The following is a 17,010-nucleotide window of genomic DNA, read 5'->3' on the forward strand; positions in this document are numbered from 1 at the left end:
AAGAGCAGAGAAGAAAAAACCACCGAATTAGTTGAAAAGAATTATTTTAATATATTACTGTTTAGACCGCCGAAATGTGATCGACGAACTGATCGCACTACCATGCTGCTAGTGGCTGTGCTTATACTATTTCTGGTCACCGAATTTCCACAAGGTATTCTAGGATTATTGTCGGGTATAATGGAGAAATGCTTCTTTAACGCTTGCTATCCGCCCTTTGGTGAATTGATGGATTTGTTGGCTTTAATAAATGCCGCTATTGACTTCGTTTTATATGGTTTAATGTCAAAACAATTTCGTACAACATTTAAATCGTTATTTTTTAAAAGACATTTCGGTAGCATTGAAATGACACGTACTACGCGGCTAACGACAACGTGCGTTTGATTTTATCCTCCTAAAAGTCAAAGAAAGCAAAATAAAAGGACTAACGCAACAACACAACTAGCACTGTGAATAGAAAGAGAAAAAGGCAAATGTGTCAACTGCTTAGCAACCGTGGTTGCCTTGGGCGGAACCAACTAAGCTTTTATAACAATATAAATTGCTATCATAGCTACTTGTTTTGTTTCGAATTTATTTTGCCAATCTACGCGTATTTGTGGATGAGTACTTTTCAGGTTTTTCCCCCGATTCTGTATAAATACAATTCGTCCATCATCAATTCATCTTAAAATGTTTCAAGTTTACTTTTGCGGCCTTGAGATTTGAAATAACAAGCGACAAAAAGGCGGATATCTGGAAGTACGAATGGATTCGCATATATGTGATCTCCGTTAATTGTTTCTACTAAATCGAATCGCTCGAAATTGCGTGAATTTATAGACGTTAACCCTGGGATCGGCAAAAGGGTCTCAGCATAAAAACTTAAGAGTTTCTACATCCTTTCGCAATCATGTTTGCTATTTCATATTGAATTTACATATACATATACATATATATTCACTATATTCATCTGCCGCCTATATTCCAAATTGCATATATTAATGTTTCAGTCTATTTATAAAGAACATGCAATAAAATGAATTTGTGGAATTATACGACCACAAACTAAAGATAAGAGGCGAAAGCACTATAGTGACACTCTCGACCCCCCTTCACTTAACACAGCTATTCACAAAATCACTTTTCAAAAGAACCAGTTATATGGAAAGTGGGCGAAAAAGTGGTCCGATCCGAAACGTTTTCAAAAGCGTACGTACTTTTGCCAAAACAAGTCAGTGTACCAAATTTCATAAAAATATCGCAAATATTGCAACCTGCGGCTTGATCGACACGAAAAAAGATAGACAGATGGATTGATGGACAGATTGACAGACAAGTTTAAATCGATTCAGAAAGTTATCATAATTCAGAAAGTTGTCCTGAATTGATCGGTGTATCCTAAGTCCTTCTGTGTTTTGCATCCGTTCGCATGTACTTAACGTACACTTACATCACAAATTGTGTAGGATACAAGTAGCTCTCTTGTTAGGAGAAGAAAGAATTTTGTTATTTCTTATTATTAGCGTCATCTTTGGATAAAGCCGTTTATAAAGCCATATTTACGCAATAATTTTGTCCCTCCATTTATAATAATAGAAAGAAGTGATATAACTTGCAGTTGTAAAGGGAGGTAATATAACTAATATTTACATAAGTCATATTATTTTTGCTTAGTTATATCTATATCGCAGTCCTTGCAGATCTAATAGGCTGAGAGAATAATGAATTGCTTCGTCGTAAGTATTCGTTCGTCTGCGTGATTGTTTAAGAATGAAAAGCTTACCATAAAATAAAACTTGAGTTTACCAACGATGTCTATAATGTGATCGCACAAAAAATCTTAACTCGGAAACACAATTGAATAAATTAACTGACAGGTATTAATGCATACACAACGAAGTAAATCCTAAACTAGAAAGCTAATGTAAAGTCAGAGGGAAAGAATTCGGCACATTGAACGCATTAAGAGAAAGAAAAAAAAAAAAATGTCATACTCTTGTGATCAACAAGTGATAATAAGAAATCTTCTTTAATTTTATTGGTGTGAACAAGCGTTTTGCTAGCGTTCTTCGCGAATTTACAGACAAGCAAATTTCTGTATTTTCTTCACTATAATGCACTTTTTCACATCACTCATCATCAAAATTCAACTAGTGTAGTTCGCCGTCCGCTATACCCGATAAATTTATCCACGTCCCGTGGCTGTACATAAAATTGAAAGAAAAATTCTTGAGACTTCACTCTGACTCAACTAGGACAATAAAACCGGACTGGAAAGTGAAGTTTTAAGATCAAAATAAACAAGGACAGATTATTAACTACCCCAGACTTCTTCAAATTTAAGAAAATAGCAAATAACACTCCTTTGAATAATTCTGCTTAGTATTCTGAGTACTAACGTCTTTCTACTAACTTTTCATCAAAGTACATCTATAAAGCCTTATAGGTGTGTTTGTTGAAAAACCTGTCATAAACTTAATTCATGACAGAAATCATTTATATTCAACCCGAGGCAAATAGAACATATATATATGTATATATATATATATATATACATAGACATATTTATTTATATACATAGGCTTTGCAAACAATTCCTAGACGTTTGTACATAATAAATAAAACGCAAGCGAAAAGGGAAAAAACAACTTTAAAATAAGTCAAATTATTTTTTTTCTTTGTATTTTCCTCTCTTACGTCTTTGCATTATGTAAATGAAATGATTTATTGAGTGAATGCATTGCAATAATCTCACATTTACATCCAGGCAAAGAAATTTCTTAAAAAAAAAAACGAAAAATTATTCAATATATACAACGAATTTACAATTGCTGCAAAAGCTTTCATAAAAATAAGTGCAAAGTATTTTCTTTGCATGTAGGAGATAAACATTTAATTCGAAGCAATGTTTACTGCGTAAGCAGCATGATAAGGCCTCAAAAAACTCAATCACTTATTTTTTGTAGGGAAATAAGTTCGACGCGATTTTCTTCACAAATAAATTTTTTTAAAAATTTATTCAAATAATGTTTTATTAAAAAATGAAAAAATGGCAATCACTTTACATAATTATCGTAAGTGATTTTGAATGCTTTTCTTCATATGTACTGACGAGTTCTGAAACTGCCGCTCAGCTCAGAACTGTAAGGTAGCCCTTCATTTAAAAACTCACAAAGTATGAGACTCAAGCAGTTGGGAGCAAGTCTACATATTGCTGAGAAGTATTAACCTTTATAAACTTATCGTTCATTTATAATTTATGAGTTGGGCATAACGCCTATTATGTTATACATGTAATTATAACCGGAACTTAAATTGTATTGTGAAGATTCCGTATGTGCGCGACAAAATACGTGTAATTTTACAAAAATAGTCCGAAGGACGATTACGTAAGAATAACTAAAGTTTTTAAATCTTAGTCATTTGTCAGACAAAAAGAAAGACGAAAATTTGGACTAGGTCGACTCTCTTATAACCTACATCATTTCTGCTAACAGAGTTATTTACTCGTTTTTCTGGTAAAATGGGAAAAATATTATCGCGTCTCGATGTAAAGACCTGTAAGGTACAGTTATTCATGAGAACCCTTAAATGTAATGGGAATTAAAAAATAGACATGGGAGATCCAAATTCAGTACAATTAGTTCTTATGCCGAATTACTGTCATTGGTCAGTTTTCACCTGCTATATAGGAGCAGGTTCAACAATTGACACTTTCTTCACTACTTCAATTTGGTACGCCGATATAGTATAATTCAGCGATTTCTGCGGAGAAACTTTGAAAAATTTTCTTTTTCTTATAACGACTCTTTTAAAATACGGTCACAAAAATGTTCCCATCAAATCGACTTTAGATTTGGACTTGTCCTTGTCCAAAACAGACAAAGTATACCAATTTTCGGTCGAAATATTGCTGATAAAATGTTAGGATGAGTTGATCAAATTTGTTTAGGCCGATAAAGACGACGCTTGAAAAGTAAATCATTATTTGTATACACTATGTAACAAAGGTCAAGCCTGAAAAACATCTGCTCTGCTTACTTGGCCGTGGTTAGTTCAGACTTATTTATGAAACATTTCAGAGCCGAACGCAATGGATAAATAAGTGCCGTGTGAATAAATGAACCATCAGTATAGTAACAATTATAGGTATTATTATAATATAATTATTGGTATTATATATGCGGACCTTACTATGCATACGAACTTAAAATAGCAACTAATATTATAGGCGGGCAAGGCCGACCATCAGACATCCCATACCATATCGCCTGGTATAGTTATTCAATCGTTTTAGTAATAATACAAGAAATATACCACAAGTGACGTAGGGTGGAAATATGCTCGACTTGAAACGAATCTTGATTACTTATCAACCGAAATAAGTGCACAAGGAGTCGCTTGGCATCTTTAAACGATTAACTCCATTTTATAGACAATCGTCTATTTCTTCTTAACTGTTAATAGACCAATAAAAGATCCGACCAATATGAATAGTAGGTTCGATCTATAACCATTACGAGTGCCAGGCGGATTTGTTTTCAACGGCTAAAGAAATCCAGCACTCCGGTATGTACTTAACTTTCGCTCATATAGTCGTGAATATCATCGCAAATCGAATGCTGATCGCGAATACACATACTTTTAATATATATTTGGTAAAAATTCTTATGTGTAATACATCCGCCAGTGATGGATATAAAAATCAATTTAATTATAGAAATTAGTGTACATAACTCATTACGCATTTAAGGCTGTTATAATAAAGTAAATCGCAAACCGTTGTTAAATGTAATATTTTATTATAATAATTAATTATAAAAAAAATATATTAAATATATCATATTGAGAATAGTATTAAAAATTATAAGTGTTATAGAGTAATGAAAGTGGAATTTTTTACAATAATAAAATAAATTATTATTAAAAGGAAGAACCTATTTAGCAATACTTGCATAAATTTAAAATACGCAGTTTGAATACGCATTACAATGTGTTTTCATTGATTTGTTTTTATTTTTTTTCAAATCATTGTTTCACCTTCACCCAAGAGCATCGAAAAGATAACAAGATATGATAACAACGTTTTTTTTTTATCGATTTTTATAGTTTTATAATTGATGTGTACTTTGAACATAATTTACAATTTAGGTTTAGTTTATTGTTAATTTTATTTTCTTTTCTTCAGGGCGTACCTTTCAAAGAATTTTGAGTGAAAATATTCACGCATTGTTAAGTGAGTAACTTTTCATTTACCCGTTTTTAAGCTTAAGAGACAGTCAAAGGAAAATCTATCGAAAGTTAAACAGTATTGAAGCATTTATGCATCGGCTTCTTTAGCTTTTTATCTCAAATAAAAACAATAAAGTGTCACGTTACAAGACAAATGAGATTGAATTCTATTCATTTCAATTGAAATTTGATGTAAGTACTACAAGCAAGATAATGCATTACAGCCGGCTAAAAAAAGGACCTGTCCGTTATAAAAAACAAAAAATTTAAATATTTATGTTAATTTATTGTCATACAAAGACTTGCTTTTACATTTTATGAAAAGGGGCCGGACAAATAGATCATGATAGTCCAAAGTGGATATTTAGAAAGTGCAGTAAACATCAAGTCACTTATCTAGATCATATTTCTTCATAAAATAGTATAATTTAGACGCCATTAGGTGCAAAAGGGCAATTCGGCATTACATGGTAATCGAGTACTGGAAATTAATTAGAGAAAAATTGTCCAAACTTGTGGGTCTCCGTGCCAATCAGATGCAACAATCCAGAAAATGGGAGGAATAGTACGACTAAACGTAAGAATATGAACCGTAGGAAGTCTTCACGATTCCCTATTGTGTTCACTTCTCGTAAGATAATGATGATTCCAAAAAAACATTCCAAACTCTCTACCTTTAATTTTTTGCTCAACCGATATTATGAATTGATTTTCATAATAAAATATTAATGGCGAAGCCTTTTTCCGAAGAGCTGACTACTCCTGAGATATCTTATATTGAATGTGGCCAAGAAATAGACCAATGTCGTTGAAATTTGGTCCGCATAATTTTTTAATTACTTACTATCGTGCGCATTTAGCATATAAGGGTTTACGTTTCTTGAGAATGCTTATGGTAGCTAAAAAATAGACCCACGCGGTCCAAATTCGGTAAGGTCGTTTTTTTGACAACTTAGCATTATGAGCCAATTTTCACCATGAAATATTGAAAGATCGACTTTTTTACCATATAAAGCTTTAGTGTCCGTAGAAACGGTTATATGAGAGGGGGTTCTAAAGATTGGGCCAGCCTGTTTAAAATTTTGACACTAATTTAGAATGCCGGAACACTACTACTTAGCTACTTTTGCCAAAAATTTTGAACATTGCAATTTACTCTTTACCACAAGTGTAGTGGTGTAGGGTTTAAAAAATAATACGAGTGGATCTAGAAAATAGGAAAATGGATGTTGTGTGGATTTCATAATAAAGCAAAATTACAAAATGTGTAAATCACTTTGTGCTATAAAATTAAAAAATGTTATACACCTAGTAGTGTCTATACATGTATGTACTTTTTCTTACATAAATTTGTATACATAGAAGAAGAAAAACACTAACTTTTAGTTATTTCACGCAATCGATAAATTTGAATTTTAACGGTATATTCGGTACATAAAGTTGTATATTGCGGAAAGCATTTTTGGTGCTATGATGAAACTCAACTTGGAAATTACGTATTAGGCGTGCGACACCCAATTCAAGTTCCATAGCAACTACCCGACGACCTACACAACTACGCGGTCCAAAACCGAAAGGTAAAAACACAAATGGACTGCTTGGCCTTAAACCGCTAAGATCTCCACTTGCCTGTTTGGATCGCAGCCACCGTTCTGGTAAGAATTCGCTAGCTCTGGAATAATAATGTTCACTTCGATATAATGACTCGGCCATCATAGCAATCTGACTACCAGCTGGTACTCGATAACCGCTTAAAACGACATCTCTTTGATTAATCCTTGCATTACCGACAAACAAGGGGTAAATGCGTTGTGATTCCTTGATACATGCTCTTAAGTATGGTAAGTTTTGCAGAACATTTGTAATAATTTTTCCAAAACACTTTTTTCACCTTTCCTTGGTTCAGTATTTTCTTGCTTTTCTATTCGTTCTATGGCTTCATTTATAAATGCCATTGTAACTTTCTGCAAAGTATCTAAAACTCGCATCAGTCGCTTAAATTTTGGTGTATGGATGTACTTCCATAAGGATGATCTAAATTCAACTTCGAAGGACAAGGAAAAAAAGTCATTCAGTGCCTCGAACAGCTCTTTAGCCTGAGAATTCTTATGATTTTCGTTAATTAAACGCAACTGTTGATCCAACGCGACCACAGCGACAGACTCCAGTGTCCAACGTTTTATATCTTGTTCAAAGTTGGCAGGCACTTCGAGAGTGTTGGGATCACGTATAGCACGAATTCTATTAATAATAATGGTAATAATGTTAGTGAGCTTTTGTGGCATCAAAGCAATAATTGTTGAACACAAGTGCACGATCAGTTATTCTCCTCATGAATTTTTTACACGTACTATGTGATACTTCGCTTCTATTACTGCTGGCTTAAATCTCTATAATAGCTCCATTCTTACCTGTCTATAAATTCTCTATTGACTTGTGACATTTTCTGCATATACAGCTTAACATTTTTTGGTTGCATTAAAATTGGATTTACTATCTTACGAAATGTGCCCCAATTTTCACCCTTTCTAATAAAGAAATAATTTGATTACAATAGATTGTAGTCAAGTTGTGGTTGACTTACTTACGCTGACAATAAGCCTTCAACTCCTTGATAGAAATCCTTTCTCCAGACACTGCGATAATAGTACAAAGTCTCCATGCCCGGCCTGACCGGCCATGCACCCTCATTACGTAAGACTTCTTCAAAATCTTCAGGGTTATAGGTAATAATAAAATCGCTTTTGCCCAAAAAACCTCTTATAATGGCGATATCACCCCAATCTTTTTTGTAAGCTGTAAGCATTTGAATCGCATCTAATTTGTAATATTTACCACCAGGTATAACTTTTCTTAACAGACTTAATTTGCTGTCACCAGGCATCTTTTCGAAAGTCTTAGCTTCTTCCCACCTTTTATTAAAATCGTGACTACTCTCGGTGAGAACATTGTCTGATGATGATCTAGATGCGTGCTGGAACGATGAATTCTGAGAGAAAGAATCAATTTTTATATTACAAAGAATGAATCAGAGAAACTAAATCTAAAATCATCTTAAAAGAAATTTCAGTGAACTAATGTTTTCTTGTTCCTATATAGCCGTTCTGCTTCAGTTTTTTTTAGAAAAATTTCGCAAAAACTTACGCTGAAACTTACACTTATATACGTATAGACATTATTAAGAAAAACGTTCTGCTTAAATTATTTAATGACACTGAAAAGCGCACGGAAACGCAGAGGGAAGATGAGCAAGACATACATACGAAAACATAGAGCAACTCGACGCACGTATTATAAAGTTTGGACGATCAACTGTCCTCTCACGTGGACACAAAGACTTCAGTTTACGCGACTTCTTGACGCAAAGTCGAAGAATGATGCAATCTTGGGTAATATCTACGAAAATTTTTTTAAATTGGTTCACTTACTTGTTTATTGTTTTGTGAAATTTTATGGAAAATTCTTAAACGCTTTAGCATCTCTTTTACTTTTACACTTTTCGATACAATTATCATATACAAGTTCTGCAATGCGAAGCTAGTCTATTATTAAATCGTAACTATACTACGCAACGTTAAATTGCAATTCGGTGCTTCATTCGCTTTCTCTCTGATATGAATTCTCTCTGAATTAATTAACAATCATAACAATAATGTGCCAATGTTCTCCTTACGTACCGAAAATGCATTTCTCAGAAAGCACAAGGAACGGCAAAAAGCGATCAAAGTTAACGATCATAAATTTCTGATATCGCATAGATTTAAGCAGGCCAATAAATATTAACGTGAAAAGTTTTAGAGAACTGATTAGATATCAAAAAAAAAATAATAATAATACTTTTAGCATAAAATGAATTTTTGACGGCCTCACGTTTCACAATGAATAATTCTACAAAATTGAGGCTTCAGTGAGCTGTAGAAATGGACAGACAATTTTTTATATCCTACACAACTTTTGGTACAAGGGTATGTTAAGGTTGTTCGCATGCAAACAGTGCGGCGAAGTACTTGAGATAAACTCAACTTTTATTATATCCACCTATCCGTATTATATCGTATCTATACGTCTTGTGCTCCTTTATTCAAGGTACAAGTTGCAATTATTGATATATTTTCTCGCGATTTGGTACACTTAAGTATTTTGGCCTAAGAAGTGTTGTATGCTAGTGGTACGCTGTTCACGGTTTGGATGGAACCACAATTTTGAAGCATTTACTTACCTGCATAACTTAGTTAAATGAAATGATTTAGAGTGTTTAATGTGGGGCCCCGGCCCACTATAGTCTTTTTGCTTATTTTCCAATTAGTTGCGAAAACCGAACACTAATTGGATATGTTTTGTAAGGTTAATTAAAGTATCATATTATACTCTACTAAGGGTATTAGAAAATGATACAAAAAACCTAAAACCTCCATTTTTCAAATGTAATCATAATACTCATAGAACTATTCAAAACTATAAAACCACATATGTGATATTGGAGAAATAGAAGAAAAAATATCTTCACAATTGACCTTTTATTTGGGAGGACATATTTTTCGAGTTGGTCAAGTAAAACCATTACAATCGTTCGACATGAGCCGTTTTCATAAGTGCACCAATACCAATTTATCAATTTGTCAAAAATTGCTGCGGTGAAATGCAAGAAAACAAAGTAAAGGGGCGTACATGTCTAGATCATTTCAGTATTCGATAAATAGATATAATATATATATTATATATATACATACATGTATATATATTTGACGTTTCCTTCTGGCTGTTGCAAACGTTTCGACTAAGTGAATATACTCTGATTCTTCTTCTTTCACGGTGAATGTGATAAAATCCCCTAGTGAGCATCGATCCATCTTTTCGACAAATTACTTCTTGCCGCACATGGTCGGATGGGCATCCCAATTAAATTCACATCTTCAACAAATCTTTGGTTTCTTTTTTCACACGCAAAGTTTGAATTTGTTAATGTAGACCAACGCAGTTATCAAGCTTCTGTTGCGTTTTTACGAGTGTTTATGCAGATATACATACAAAAAGGGTCTTTAAATGGATTAACAAATTTCAGCAGAAAAGACTGCTTAATTTGCTGTTATTTTCTGCTTCCCTTTAGACACAGAACAAGTTTGACAAAGAGTTTGCTGCGTCGCTAACGGAAACCACTTGCTCGTCATATTTTAGTAATATTAGTTTGGGGACAAAGAAATCCATTATTTTTTCGGTAGATGGCTGCACTGATAGATTTCTTGTAGTAAGTATCGATCAAACAATTTCATATTTATGCTCATTGGAAAGGTGACATTTCGCAGTAAAAAAAATTCTTTTGCTGTTTTTTGTTTGGTGCATTCAGTTGTGAGTTACAGCGTGTTAAAAATGGAAGTGAAGAAAGAGAAAATTCGGTACATTTTACAGTTTTTCTTTGACAAAGGCGAAAATGCAAGCCAGGCGGCTAAAATTGTGAATGGTGTTTATGGTTCCGATACTGTAACAGCCAATTATGTGCAATTTTGGTTTCGTAGATTCCGTTCAGGAATTTTTAATGTTAAAGATGCACCTCGCACAGGTAGGCCGGTCGTCGAAAATGTCGATAAAATCGGAGAAGTGATCGAAGTTGACCGGCATGTTAGCAGTCGTAACATCGCCCAGGAGCTAAAAATCGACCATAAAACAGTTTTAAACCATTTACACAAAGCTGGATTTAAAAAGAAGCTCGATGTTTGGGTGCCACACCAATTAACAGAAAAAAACATGATGGATCGAATTTCCATCTGCGAAGCCTTGGCCAAACGGAATGGGATAGACCCATTTCTTAAACGGATGGTGACTGGAGATGAGAAATGGATCACATACGATAACCCTGTGCGAAAACGATCGTGGTCAAAGAGCGGTGAAACACCTCAAACGGCCAGGAAGGTTTTGCTATGCATTTGGTGGGACTGGAAGGGGATTATTTATTATGAGTTGCTTCCATATGGCCAAACGCTAAATTCTGATCTCTACTGTCAACAACTGGACCGTTTGAAGATAGCGATTGACCAGAAACGGCCAGAATTGGCCAACAGGGGAGGTGTCGTTCCACCAGGTTCCACCAGGACAACGCTAGGCCACACACATCTACAGTGACTCGCCAGAAACTTCGGGAGCTTGGTTGGGAAGTTTTAATGGATCCGTCATACAGTCCGGACTTGGCACCAAGCGATTATAATCTTTTTCTTGCATTGCAAAATTTTTTTAATGATAAAAAATTGGAATCTAGGGAGGATTGTGAAAATCGACTACTAGAGTTTTTTGCAAATAGAGACCAGGACTTCTATGAGAGAGGCATTTTGAAGTTACCTTTAAAATGGCAACAAATCGTACAACAAAACGGTGCATATTTGACCCAAATCGGACAATCCGAAGCATGTTAAATAAAGCCCTGAAGTTCATATAAAAATAATGGATTTCTTTTTCCCCAAACTAATATTTACGCAAAATTTTATTTGCAAAGGTTTAGATCTCATGGGCCTTTCCAATAAGCATTGGCATTAGCTATAATAACATTCATACACGCTCTACGCACATACTATACATATCTTACGAACATAAAAAAAGAATACACTCGCAGCGAGACCACCCGAAATAAATACGCAGGAAGTCATTAATTGCTTTTAAAAATCAGAAGCGCTTTATGGACGGGCGTCTCCTTTTTCTGAATAGTTAATAAAACAATGCAAGGCCGGGATAATAAGATATGCAGTTTCCGTCTTTAACTATTATTTATAATACTAGGAGCGTTGGCCCAATTCCTATTCGAGGATGAGTAGTAAATTCTTAAGTTTCGTTGCCCATGATATAGGCGAGGTGCCAGCGGTTTTAATCCATCAAATTTCATGTTAATCAGCCATATGTATATATTTAGCGTATATTTCCTTATGGCTCATACATGTGCAACGTCTGCGGTGTTGGTGTACGGGGTTTTATAAAAAAAAGAGGGGGAAACGAAACTCCAGGCGTTCACAAACGTGGACACATAATGGCGCACCAAAGTAAGCAAGAAAGAAACCTTATGGAACGATCGAAGTCTGAGCCTGTGTCTAAAGCTAGAAATGATGGTAGCGATTAATATGCTAACATAAAACTGTACGTGAGTTTTCTTCTCGTGAGAGTTGATGTGATATGTAGCACACATAAATAGCTTTTACAAATGGCTGATTAATAAAAATAGTATTTAATATTACGAATAAAAATGAGAGGAGTTTTAGAGTTTTAAAGCTTCCTTTCATAAGATCATATCTGCATTAAATTTAAACAAATAAACAATTTAGAAAGAAGACAACGAAATACAGTTTGTACACAAATTACACTTAAAAGTTTTAATTACTTTTATGAAAGATTCAAATGCTTTTTAAAACATTACGTAGGAAGAACAAAGTCAACGTATTATTATAAGTAGTGTGATGCGTGAATCATCAGCGCTGTAAGCAATCTTCTGATATAGAGAGGAAAGAAGACGTTTCATGAGAGGATAGGTCAAAAAAAGGATTCGAAATAGATCTAAAAAATATACCGATGAGGTTAAATCAATCACTCTTTCTATTAGTTTTCATTATAAAATGCCATAAATTAGATCTTGTTGTCGTACAATGATTTTTTTTGTGAGAACGCTTATATGAAAGGGAACAAAAAGCAGTCTCATCTCATCCTAATTTATGACATCCAATTAAGGTTTGGTCCATTTTTCGAGGATTATTTAAGTTGACAAATATTTTTTTGCTTTTTTATGTGTAGCGAAATTTTTAAAAATAAGACTTGTGACGATCTACATTCACTTTTAAGAATACATATATAGTAAGTCGTCATGTATAGATGGTCTTAGACACGAAGATCTTTCACGATCAAAGGAAAAGTCAGGTAACTTTAAATAAGATTATTTGATGATATACATTGTCATATATGGGTAGCACAAGATACGGAGAGTTATCACCTTCAAACTAGAAGTCAGGTGATTTTGTATAAGATTACAAAACTGTTTGGCAGAGGTAATCAGCAAGACTAGGCTGGAAAAATACTTTACATCAATAAGAATTTGGTATTACAGTCGAGTAATATATTATCACACGTCTCAGAGATGCATTATCCATAAAGGCAGCATCATACTACAAATGAATCTTTGTTTTTCATGAAAGCGAATTTGAAAATTGTTGCTGTGAAACTGCAAAACATTAGAACATAACAAGGCCACAAGAAAAAATTGAGGTAAAAAACTATGTACGTAAATATATTTTCAAATTCCATAGACAATCGGTCGTAAGCTGAGCGGAAGAAAAAGAACAAACTAAAGGCAAACAAAAATTTAGACTATCGAGTAAGAAAATATCCATGTAGGACAAAGTGAGAAATCAGGGAACGAAAGTGCTAAAAGTGAAGAAATAAAGGACTAATTATTGTCCAGCAAAATTGAATATTAAATATTCGATTCAGCCAAAATCAAATCAAAAAAAAACGTTGTCCGATTTTAAGTTCTCCATTTAAATAATTTCACATTACATTTCTTCATTCGACATAAGAAACAGCCATTAAAAACATGAAGCTGCCTTCAACACTGAAATATGGCTGTACAAATTTTTCACTAAGGATATGTACTGACACATGAAATCAAAAAGTTACATCTCGCAATCAATAAATTGGAATCTTAACGGTATATTAGGCACAATGAGTTGTATATTGCCGAATGCGTTTTCGGTGCTGCAATGAAACTCAACTTCGAAATTACGTATTAGGCGTGCGACACCCAATTGAAGTTCCATGGAAACTACCCTACGACCAACACAATTACGCGGTGCAAAACCGAAAGGTAGAAACACGATTGGACTGCTCGCCTTTAAAACGTTAACATTTTCGTTCGTTTGTTGGGATCGCAGCCAACGTGGTAAGTATTCGCTGGCATTCCCATGGTAATGTTCATTTCGATATAATAGCTAACGGAACTCAACTTCGAAATTACGTATTAAACGTGCGTTACGCAATTCAATTCGAAAGTTAGAAATACAAATAGACTGGTCGGCTTCACCTTCACCGGCAACACCTTCGTCCGTGTTGTTCAGATCGTAGGCAACGTTCTGGTAAGTATTCATTGGGCCTTGGATAGTATTGTTTATTTCGATATAATGTCTCGGTCACCCTAGCAATCTGACTACTGGCTGTTATTAATCCTTGCTTCACTTGTGAGCAAAGATAGATTTGGTGTGTTTTGTAAGGCATTCTTTCGAAAGTCGATGTCTTTTTCAGATAAAGTCTGCATTGCCGTTTGTCGCAATTCATTTTATTTATTGGAAATCTTAGCTAAACACAGTTACAAGACCGTAAAAGTTGTTGTGGTCTGCAAATAAGTCATAAAAAACATTCCTCCAATAACATATCTGTGGCCAACACCGAACAATTTTTTTCGGTGTGTGGTAATTTTTCCAAAACAATTTTTTTATCTTTTCTCCGCATTTTCTTGCGTTTCTGTTCATTCATCTTCATTTATAAACTTCGTCGTTATATCCTGCTGGGCGTCTAAAGCTTTTATAAATCGTTTAAATGTTGGATTATGAATGTATTTCCACAATGACGGCCTATCTTCGATTTCGTAGGACGAAGAAAAAAATTCATTTAGAGCCACAAGGAGCTTATTAGCTTGAGAACTTTTACGTTTTTCATTAACTAAACCCAACTGACCCGAGAGCTCAACATTTTATTTCTTCCTCAAAATTTGCAGGAACTTCAAGAGTAGTGGAACCACGTGTAGCGTGCATTCTAATATTAAAAACATAATAATTCTGGAAGGTACAGTTGCACATGAATTTTTTTTTACAGTTGCTGTCTTTTTGCTGAATTTCTTTTTAAGGTGGCGGTCTCTTATTAAAATTGTAACCACTCTCTGCCTGAGTAAGGAATAGATGCTTGCATGAACGACGACTTCTAAACGAACGAGTTAATCTTTATATTACAATAAAAATAACGAAGTAGAAAAATCAATGTTCGTCTTGAAAACAATTTTAGACAGCCAATGTCATGCCATTCCGCATGCATTTTCGCATCACAGTAACAAATTTATTGATTTTGGGTAAATACTTTTTGGGTTTATGAGCGTAATAGAATTATTCGACACGTGTACCTTTCGGTTTTTGCTGAAAATTGTACGTGCAGCAGGAAACATGTTAATCTTCAAATTACGCTATGAGGTTTTCTTCTTTTTAGATAATCGTTTGACAGTATTCCCATAAGAACCTATTTTAAAAAGCGAACTAACGGTTGCTTATATACAAAAGCATTTCGGAATTTTTATTTTTTGTAGAAGGAATTGAGTTTTAGCTTTCGCGCCAATACAATTTATGAGACAGAGCAACTCACAATTTTGTGCACAAATGAACTTCTACTTGAAGGTGCAGAAAAAAGATAAAACAGACGAGCACGTGCACGCAAAGATAAACGCACAGACGGTTATATGGCCGTATAAGCAGACGAACATACAGAAACTCGTAGAGAAGCACGTTAGGTATGACTCATGAATTAGCGATCAAGTGAATATGTAGGTTGACAATTCATCGGGCAATTGCACGGTCACAAAGCCTCATTCGCACTTTAGTAATGTCTACGAATATATCATTCAACTTGTTTATTTATGTTTTTAATGCTTTGTGAAATATTGAGGAAAATTTTTAACCGTTTTAACATTTTTTTTTTTATTTTTCTCTTTTCCATGCAATTATTGGATACAAGTTCCACAAAGAAGATTTAGCCTGTTACTAAATAGTTTGACAGTCAAAGTTAACATAAAGTACAATTCTGTGCTTTGCTCACTTATGATAATCATTCCCTCTGTGATAAACTTCCCTAGAACTAATCAATAATAATAATAATACATAACATAAACCATCAAGGATGGCAAAAAAATATCAAAAGTAACGATTGTCAACGCGGTAGAGCGTTAAGAAATTTTACGACTTGCCGTGCCGTATGACAAAAAAAAAATGAAAAAAAATAAATCGAAATACCGTAAAGTAAGAAAAAGAAAGTTGTCTGCACTGCCCGCTGTTCGTTGGTCCATTCCTAATCCGTTAGTCCGTACTCCCTTTCCTCTTACCCTCACTCGCACGCATACCCACCAATACTCCGCTTCAACAGTAGGGTATATAGCTTAGCCGAGCATTATTCCTTTTTTGTTCTTAATGTACTTTATTATACATGCGAACAAATTAAAAAATATTAAAATAAAAACACTGCAACCTGACTCCTTGTTGGTGATGTAGCGAGATAATGGTGATTGCTTCACTCGCTGCCTGCAGAGGATATAGAAGCTGCATGCCCGAGCTTTCTCCCCTTCCTCGTTCGTAGGGCATATTGTACCGAATAAACTTATGTACAGCAATTTATGAAGTCAATCCCCTGCGTTCGTGTACATAGAAGCGGCGGCCAATCTCCATAACTTTGTTGCATTGATTTTTATAAATTCGTTGTAAAGTTGCACAAGTCCATCTGATTAAGCTTATTTTTCATACTTCGACTATTCACGGCCCCAAACATCTATGATGCTTTCGATTGTTACTTCAGGAGTTTCATTCACAAATTGACCTGTTCTTGCGCCAAAAATTCATATTATTATTATTTTTTTTTAATATCTGAGCCTTCTCGAGCATTAGTATTTCACACATTAATGTCCTTTTTCTTTATACTGTTAATATTAACAACGATAAGTATATTTTATTTTTATCAATTATATGTTTAAGTGTTCATTGCGAGTTAATGGTTTTTCCATTTAGATTTTCTTTTCTT

The 17,010-nt window shown here is 34.2% G+C and overlaps 3 protein-coding genes across 4 annotated transcripts in view; 1 reads left to right on the plus strand and 2 right to left on the minus strand.

Annotated features, from left to right (window-relative positions):
* LOC119641152 (sex peptide receptor) overlaps window positions 1-1,786 on the plus strand; it is a 134,706-nt gene extending 132,920 nt beyond the window's left edge. For both annotated transcript variants that reach the window (XM_038039651.1, XM_038039652.1), the window contains one exon: window positions 66-1,786. In XM_038039651.1, coding sequence (XP_037895579.1) covers window positions 66-387 — 322 coding nt within the window. In that variant the 3' untranslated portion in view covers window positions 388-1,786. The remainder of the gene's footprint in view (window positions 1-65) is intronic.
* Window positions 1,787-6,244: 4,458 nt separating this feature from the next.
* Window positions 6,245-8,767, minus strand: LOC119641163 (cytochrome P450 CYP12A2-like). Its single transcript, XM_038039677.1, is given in 5 exon segments — window positions 6,245-7,076; window positions 7,079-7,458; window positions 7,629-7,745; window positions 7,806-8,206; window positions 8,646-8,767. Coding segments are annotated over 5 exon segments (1,458 nt in total). The 5' UTR covers window positions 8,733-8,767; the 3' UTR covers window positions 6,245-6,603.
* A 5,089-nt stretch (window positions 8,768-13,856) lies between these two features.
* LOC119641309 (cytochrome P450 CYP12A2-like) lies at window positions 13,857-14,990 on the minus strand. The gene is made up of 3 exons (XM_038039897.1): window positions 14,952-14,990; window positions 14,708-14,908; window positions 13,857-14,171 (listed from the first exon to the last, which is right to left on the minus strand). Exons 1-3 carry the CDS (start codon window positions 14,988-14,990, stop codon window positions 13,857-13,859), a joined length of 555 nt encoding a protein of 184 aa, XP_037895825.1.
* Between the last annotated feature and the right edge of the window lie 2,020 nt (window positions 14,991-17,010).

Source organism: Glossina fuscipes, unplaced genomic scaffold (assembly GCF_014805625.2).
Source record: "Glossina fuscipes isolate IAEA_lab_2018 unplaced genomic scaffold, Yale_Gfus_2 147, whole genome shotgun sequence".
Lineage (NCBI taxonomy): Eukaryota > Metazoa > Arthropoda > Insecta > Diptera > Glossinidae > Glossina > Glossina fuscipes.

Bases quoted from the DNA above. Each gene is read 5' to 3' on its own strand.
- LOC119641309 (XM_038039897.1), bottom strand. From the start codon at position 14,990: ATGCACGCTACACGTGGTTCCACTACTCTTGAAGTTCCT. The intron at 14,909-14,951 runs GCAAATTTTGAG...CTCTCGGGTCAG, and splicing joins CCACTACTCTTGAAGTTCCT to TTGGGTTTAGTTAATGAAAA. The intron at 14,172-14,707 runs TGAACAGAAACG...GAGTTCCGTTAG, and splicing joins AGTTTATAAATGAAGATGAA to CTATTATATCGAAATGAACA.